Source organism: Leptosomus discolor, chromosome 5, assembly GCF_034619465.1.
Source record: "Leptosomus discolor isolate bLepDis1 chromosome 5, bLepDis1.hap2, whole genome shotgun sequence".
NCBI lineage: Eukaryota > Metazoa > Chordata > Aves > Leptosomiformes > Leptosomidae > Leptosomus > Leptosomus discolor.
The window spans coordinates 18,299,194-18,307,276 of record NC_141395.1 but is presented as its reverse complement, the minus strand read 5'-3'; the positions used below and the strand labels follow the sequence as shown (position 1 = coordinate 18,307,276).

Genomic DNA, 8,083 nt, shown 5'->3' with positions numbered 1-8,083 from the left:
GGTCTGCAGCTCCCCTGCCCGCACCCGCGACCCCCGCCGCCCCGAGCCAGCAGCACCGTGCCCCTCTTCTCCCCCTGCCTGCAGCCTGGGGGTGCTGGGTGCCTGCCAGGGGTGCTGGGGCAGAGGCGGGCCCCCGGTCCAGGTGCTGTCCGGTTCGGTGCCTCCCCCCCTCCGGCTGCAGCCCCGAAGGTCGCAGCGCCGTGGGCAAGCAAGGGGCTATTTTTAGGTGGGGGCTCGAATTGCCACTCGCCAAGCCACCGCTCACCGAGCACCCGCTGCAGTGCAGCACCCACACCCCATGCTCCGCTGCGACCCCGAGCCCACCCGGCGCCTCGGCACCTGCTCCTCCACCAGCCTGGGTGCAAGTCCCACGGGTGCCGGCCGCTCGCTGAGCCTTCCCAGTGCTGGGGCCGTGGCGTCCCCCCCCTCACCCGTCCCGTCCCGCTCGGCCCCCGGCGAGCTGCACTCCCTCTGCCCCCTCTCTCGAAGTGGCAGCTGCCTCTGATATGTCACATTCCTTGGCTGGGCTCCCCCTCTCCGCGCCCGCCGCCCCGGCCCTGCAGCCCAGCTCCGCTTGCAAAGATAGAAAGGGGCCAGCACCTTTCCATATTAGCAGCGAGGCTCGGGGGGGACCCAGCCTTCCTCCTCCCCTTCCCCTTCTCCAGCAGTGTCACCGGATCAGGACAGAGAGACCCTGGTGGCATGTGGAGGGAAAGGACACCGTCATGCTTCCTGCAATGTGAGACCCCGGGCAGGAGCCAGTCCCGCGGGGCCCCTTTGCCCCATCCCCAGCAGGCAACGGAGTGCGGTGCTCCCTGCATCCCTGCTCACCCCACATCCACCCCATCCGGGGGCTGCAAACACAGTGAAACCCCGTTTCTCTCACCGAGCCCTGGGCAGTGTGGGTTCCAGCCAGCCCCCCGTTCAAGCCCTGCTCAGAGCAGGAGCACCCCGCTGTTTGGGTTTGGGGTGCCCCATGAGGGCTCCCGCAGTCTACACTCCAGGCAGTCAGCAACTGGGGACTGCCTGTGCCACGCACCGCCTCGCCACCCCCAGGCGAGGCAGGGATTCCCCAACTCCCGGCGCGATGGCACACGTCTCGGCACCTGGCTGCGGCCGCCCTCGCCAGGGGCTGTAAATCTGGGTGAGCAGGATGCGAGCAACACAGCACGCTGCTTCCCAGCTGCAGACCAGCCCGGACAGCTTTGGCACAGTCCTTTGCCACCAACTCAAGGGCATGGGCACCCCTCAAGCATCACTGGCGAGGAGAAGATCCCAGGATCCCCCCCGCTTTCGGTGGCTGGGGCACACTGGAGCGAGGTGCCCTGCTAGACCCACAGCTCGGTTCTAGAGTGGCTGAGCAAGCCCCAGGATCTCTGGTGGCTGGAGGAGAAGCCCATGAGAGGTTTGGGGGGCTCTTCCTTTCCTGAACTGCCCTGTGGGCAAAGGGCTGCTCTGTCCCTTGCCTGTCCCCGCCTGCCCCTGGGGCAGACCGCTGGCCTAACCAGCCTGGGCCCGGCAGGGAGGGAGGTGTCCCTCCCCAGGACAGCCCTGGGGACCATCCTCGATGTCACAGGGCCACCTGCTGGAGACAACCGTTGAGATCTGACACACACATCCCCCCGCAGCCAAAACTGGGGTTCACCATGCTGGCCTCTCCATCAGGGACCCCCCAGCCCCGTCCCCACTGCTGCCAGCAGCACCAGCCTTGTCCCTAAAATGCCAACCCCTGCCAAGCTCACTGCCCGCCCAGGGCTCTGCTGCCTGGCAGGCGGGCTCAGACCCTCCAACGCCTCCCGGGGCAGAGCAACCCTGGATCTCTGTCCCCAGGGGGATGCTCGGCCCTGGGTTCACCTGCTGCATCCCCCATCGCTGGGGTGAAGGAGCCAAAGCCAAGACCCCCACACACCGACCATGGGGAGGGGGGCACGTGTGTTGGTGGAGGGAGGTTGTAGGGGGCAGGTCAAGGCTGGAGGTAGAGCCTGGGCTAGAGGCAGGCGTGGGTTGGTGGGGCTGATACCCACAGGGTGCTGGGGAGGAGGTAGGTTTGGGATGAAGTGGGCTCTGCTTGCAGGTCGCTGGCAACAGCAGGGTCTTGGAGAGGTCCCAGGAAGGTGTGGGTCTGGGGCAGGGCTGGCCCAGGTGAGGGCAGAAAGGGAGGTGGCTGTGGGGCTGAGAGCCACCAGGCCGTGGTGTGAGTCCCCGGGTGTATGGAGGGGCAGGGGACGGTCACCCAGAGCCCCTCCAAACCTGCTAAAGGCTTGGCTGCCACTGCCTCCCATCCCAGCAGGACTCCCGCACCCAGTGCAACTGGGAAACCCAGCGCCACAGGCAGAAAAATGCTCTGGGGCACCTTCAGTGTGAGGGACACACAAGTTTTGGGGGGACCGGAAGCTTGGGGAAGAGATGGCTCAGGGGCATGCTGGTCCCCATCCACCCCAGCCCAACCCCAGAGATGCACTGGGAGGAAAGGGTGATGCTCCGCTGTTTATTTCAGCCGCCTGAAGAGTCATGTAGACGCAGTGGGGTGGGGGTGCAGTGGGGCGAGGGGTGGGGGCACCTGCCCTGGCCCCCGGGCCTCTCTCCGGCTCCTCTCCTTCTCTCCCCCCTCTCTCCCACTCACTCACTCCTCCTCTCTCCTGTGTCCACCTACGGGTACCCTCTCGGCTCACAAGCCTGGCCCCGCGCAGCCTCCTGCTGCTGGGGGTCCCCGCACTGGTGGGGGTGGGCACTGCCCTCCTCTGCCCCATGGGGCTGCCTCTCAGGCCAGGGGGAGCGCAGGGCCCTAGCCCCCCTGGGCCAGGGGGGGATGCAGGTTGGGAGCACACTGGCTCCAAGCCGGACATAGAACGGGGGGCTTGTCCTGGACCCCACTTCTCCCCACCCCTGGCATCGCCGCTATGCACCCGGAGAAGTACCAGCTCTGGGGAGGCCGGTGGTGCCAGCGTGCGGGGGACGGGTGCCCGCTCCTGCAGGAAGAGACCCAAGCCCGTGCCCGGCGCGGGGAGGGGCCTGCTGGGGGATCCAGAACCCACTGCTGGGACCATCCAGCTCCCTGGGGAGATGGCCCAGGCCACCACCTGCTCCCCTCAGCCCCTCTTGCCTGTCCCCTCCCTCGCTCCTGCTGCCCCCCTGGCCCGGGCCTGATCCTGACGCTAGCATTGCCGCTGCGAAGCTGCAAAAGCAGAGCGAGACTTTCGAAGCCGAAGGAGAGAGCCCGGGGGGTGCAGGGGGCCTGGAGGCAGCTGCACAGGGGGGACCCCTCGGGCAGTGCCGGAGGAGCGCCGGGGTGGGGGCAAGAGGGTGATTTGGCGGCGGGACGGAGGCAGGGACGGAAGGTGACAGTGGGCTGCTGGAGCAGCCTCCTCTACAGCACTTCATGCTGCTGCTGGGTCGCCTCGCTCACCACCTGCCAGGAGAGAGTCACCGTGAGACACCATGCCGTGCCACCACCGCCACGCAAGCACAGACGCCGTGCTCAGCCTCTGCCGCCTCCCCACCACCCCCCAGGGCCAGCCTGCGCTCACCTCCCCATCACGAGTTTCGATGGTTTTGATCATCACGGTCTTTTTGGTGTGCACCTCGGAGCCGCGCTGCTCTGGGCTGGTCTCTGCAGGCAAGAGGACACAGGGGTTGGGACCGGGGGGACATGTGGCGTGGGGGACACAGGGCTTCAGGAGCCCTGGCTTAATCCCCCCTCAGCTCATGGCAGCACCCAACCGAGTGCCCCCACACCATGGGCTCAGTGTGGCACCCATGGGTTCCCAACCTGTCAGCCTGGCTGCAGCCCCCCAGGAGTGAGATTTTCCCCCACACTGGGGACCCCCAGGCACTCATCCCAGGTCCCCCTCCTCATGGGGCAATGCTCACCTCGGAAATTGAGTGCGGAGGCGAAGGTCTGGTGCATGGGGATGCTGATCCTGCGGGGACACAGAGGAGAGACCTCAGTGCCAGCCAGCCCCAGCCCTCAGGTGGCTGCTCACAGGGTGGGACCCCCAAAAAAGAGTAGATCCTGCTGTTCCCCCCAGCTTGTCCTGCCCCCCCTGCCGCTCACCGGTTCTCCTCGCCCTCCAACAGCTTGCGGTAGGTGGCGATTTCCACATCCAGGGCCATCTTGACGTTGAGCAGGTCCTGGTACTCCCGCAAGTGCCGGGCCATCTCATCTTTCAGGTGCCGGATCTCCTCCTCCAGCCGGGCAATGTTGTCCTGGTACCCACTGGCCTCCCCTGCGAAGCGCTCCTCCATCTCCCGCATCTGGCGCATCAGCGAGTCGTTCTGGGGGGACAGGGGGATTCAGTGACGGGGTGGGGGGGACCCGGAGGGGTCAGTGGTCATCTGGGGTGCGAGCTGGGCATGCTGAGGGGGTCCTAGGGGAGAGCCAGGGACCAGGGGAGAGTTGTGGTCAGCCCTGGGCTGGATCCAGCTGATGGGGAGCCGTGACGAGTGGCTGCCACCCTCTGTTTGCCCAGCACAGGGTCTGGTGGGGGCAAGCTGGGCAGGTGCTGGGCAACCCCAGCACCCTCTGCCCAGGTGTCCAGGCCCCCCGGCAAAGGCATCCTACCCCAGCGAGAGGGTATGGGGTGGTGCAGGAGCACTGGATGGCTGCCTGGGGGTGGCACTGCCACACTGGTGGCTGCTGGCTGGCTCCTGTGACCATGACGGTGCAACCACCTTTCCAGTCTGCAACCAGACACCCCGGGCCCTGCGCCCGCCTGCCTGGAGCCTCCCAGTCTGGGGCACCTCTTGCAATCTGTGCCTTGACCCCGGGGCTCTGCCAAAACGCCTCGCAGAGGCCAAGATGGCCACTGAGGAAGACGCAGCCCAAATTTGGAGGACAATTTCCCCCATGGCAGCCACTCAGAAAGCTGGGAAGAGCCCCCCACCCCCGGAGATGTCCCAGAGGTCCCCAAGCAGCCCTGGAGCAGCAGGACCCTGCAGGGAAGCTGGGGGTTTCCCCAATGCTGCCCACAGCTCACCGTGCCCTTGAGGGCATCGATCTCGCAGGTGTAGGACTGGATTTGGTGCCGGTACTCCAGCATCTCCTGTTTTGCCTGCCGCAGAGCGTCGTTGTTCTTGTTGGCCGCCTGTGTCAGGTCAGACACCTAGGGAGAGACCAGGGTCAGTGGGCATGGCCATCAGAACAAGCAGGACCTGCCACACTGGGGCCAGCCCGGACCCCGCCACCTCCTGCACCTTGGACTTGTACCACTCCTCAGCCTCGGCGATGTTCTTTGCAGCAATGTTCTCGTACTGAGCGCGGATATCCCGCAGCGCAGCTGTCAGGTCGGGCTTGGAGATGTCCATCTCCACTTGGATGTGCTGCTCCTGCAACTGAGCCTGCAGCTCCCGGATTTCCTGGGGGGACAAGGTGACACCTCAGGGCACCTGCTCCATCCCATGGGTGCCCGTGGGAAAGGGGAGCAACCCCGACCTACCTCTTCGTGCACCTTCTTGAGGAAGGCAATCTCCTCCTGCAGGGACTCGATGCGTCTTTCCAGGTCGATGCGTGCCAGCGTGGCTGCGTCCACGTCCTGAGGGGAGACACGGAGTGAGGGGTAACAAGGGGGGTGCAGGGACAGCACCAGGGCTAGAAGGTACAAAGCTGTGCCCAGGGTCATGCTCTGGTGCTGGGGCTGGGCTGCTGCGGGAAAATGGGGGTGGGAGGCGGGGGTCCCACACCACACAGCATGGGATGGGTACTCACAGCTCTGAAAGCAGCCAGGTTGTTCTCAGCCTCCTCCTTCAGCTGGATCTCCTCTTGCAGCCTGCAGGCAGAGAGGGGAGGTTATCGGGGTCCAGAGGAAGCTCCATCCCCCAGCAACACTGTCCCCCCGAGCTGTCCCTGAGCTCAGCGTGGCCGGTGGGAAGACAACGGGTTGTCCTGCGCTCCCAGCAGGCGGCAGGAGGGCTGGCGGGGGGCCAGGGGCTCTTCCTCCCATTCCCTATTATAGTCAATGCCGGAGAGAGCACAAAGGCATGAGGTCAGCTCGGTGCCACACACACTGCCCCGGCCCTTATAGGGGAGAGTGGCCGGCAGCCGCGGGGATGGCATGCAGGGCCCGGCACAGGCAGCCCAAGGGATGGCCACCAGCTGAGCCATCCTAGGAACAGCAGCAGGACCAGCAGGTCTCAGCGATGCTGTGGGATGGGGTTATGAAGGGGGGACCACTAGGGTGTGAGCTCAAGGTCAGGGCTGGGGAACCAGGCTGTGCCAGGGGAGGGGGCAGTGCCACAGGCAGCCGGTCGGGAGGAAGGTGGCGGGGAGGAGAAGGAGGTGCCTGGGTGGTGCTGGCACACGAGGTGACAAGAACCTGATGCCTGTTTGTTCTGGGCCCCGCTCCGCCCCTGACATTAAGGATCCTCCACGCTGCTACCCCCAGCCTCCCAGCAACAGGGGCTCTGCCCCACCAGGACCCCAGTGCTGGCCGTCTGGCACAGAGGCTGGGGTTGTGGGGGGAGGCAGCAGGCTGTGTCACGCCCAGGAGATGGGAACTCTGCATCCCTGGGTCACAGAGGCCAGGAGGGAAGGTGCAGACGAGCATCAGAAGAAGAAACTCCCCCTGAGCATCCACCCCTGCTGCCAGGTGCCCTCACGCTGGTCAGTCCCTGGAAGATCACTCGGCTTGGTCACCCTTGTGGCTATTCCCCCCTGACCCCAGCCCGCTCTCTGGCACCAGCCAGGCCCACAGCATCCTTGGGGGTCTCTGCTGCTCCCAGGGCACCATGAACACCCACAGCAGGCCTGGAGCATCCCTGGTCTGTGGAAGTGCAGCTGCTTCCTCCCCTCCCTGCTTTGTGTCCGGAACTGGTGGAGCATCCCCCCGCCGGGGACATCTTCCCCCTCACTTCCACCTACCTGGCTGGCTCTTCATCTGTCTGTCCCGCAGGGCTCAGCTCACCCATGGGCTCACCAGCCCTCCCTGACATAAGCTGGGATGGGAACCCTGGGTGGGGGTACTCTGATCCCCCAGCTCTGGGGGTCCCATAGCATCACAGCTCAGCCTCGACCCCACTGCAAGAGAGGGCATGGGGGACACCCTTGCTGCCGGAGCCATCCTGCCCGCTGGGTGCTTCCTGTGCACCTGGCAAGAGCTGGCAGCAGCTGTCTGGAGTGCCCTGCTGAGATGCCCAGGCTGTGGGCACCTCCCTAGCCCTGCCCCATGCCACTGGGCTGGCTCCCCTCTGCCTGCCCCACACCATGGGCCAGGGAGCACCCAGCACTGGTGTGGTGGGTCATGAGTGCCCCTCTCCCTCCCAAAACTTGCAGCCACCCTGCCAGGACCTGGCACCTCGCAAAGTGCGCTGCAGGTGGGTGCAGTCAGTGAGAGGCACAGCCGGGGTTCTCTCCCACCCTGGGGGATAGGGTGAGGGGGACAGAGGAGTGGGGCCATAATGGGCTCCGAGCACGGGGCACAAGCATGGCAGTGAGCACCCGAAGGGCTGCCAGGGCAAGCTCTACCACCGCCCAGCCCTAGGGATGAAGATGCGTGGGTGGATGCCCACAGAGACACACCGGGGCCCATCCTCACCTCTGCTTCAGCTTCTGCAGGTCGTCCAGCAGGTTGTCACGCTCGACCTCGACACGAGCTCGCTGGCTGGTGAGCAGGTCCACCTGGCGCCGGAGCTCCCGCAGCTCCTCCTCGTACATCTCAGCCACGCGGGTGGGCTCCTTGCCCCGCAGGCGGTTCACCTCGGCCACCATGAGGGCATTCTGCTGCTCCAAGAAGCGCACCTTCTCGATGTAGTTGGCAAAGCGGTCATTGAGCTCCTGCAGCTCTACCTTCTCGTTGGTGCGGGTCTGGAGGAACTCCTGGTTCATGGCATCAGCCAGGCTGAAGTCCAGCAGCTCGCCGGCACCTTGGTAGGCACTTTGGTAGGAGCGCAGGGGTGTCACACGGGTGGTGCGGATGCTGGACAGGCTGGGGACGGCTGAGGTGCGGGACACCTGGTAGACACGGGAGGTGACAGAGCTGCCGCTGCTGCCCTTGCCCCCGAAGGAGGCACGGGAGAAGACCGGGGAGCCGCCGCCGAAGGCACGGCGGTAGGAAGAGACCCGCTGGCTGGAGGAGTAGGACTGGCTCAT

General features: G+C 65.8%; 1 protein-coding gene across 1 annotated transcript; it reads right to left on the bottom strand.

Moving 5' to 3' along the window:
• Window positions 1-3,367: 3,367 nt before the first annotated feature.
• DES (desmin) lies at window positions 3,368-8,083 on the bottom strand. The gene is made up of 7 exons (XM_086466063.1): window positions 7,530-8,083; window positions 5,705-5,765; window positions 5,436-5,531; window positions 4,055-4,131; window positions 3,871-3,920; window positions 3,528-3,610; window positions 3,368-3,409 (listed from the first exon to the last, which is right to left on the bottom strand). Exons 1-7 carry the CDS (start codon window positions 8,081-8,083, stop codon window positions 3,368-3,370), a joined length of 963 nt encoding a protein of 320 aa, XP_086322189.1.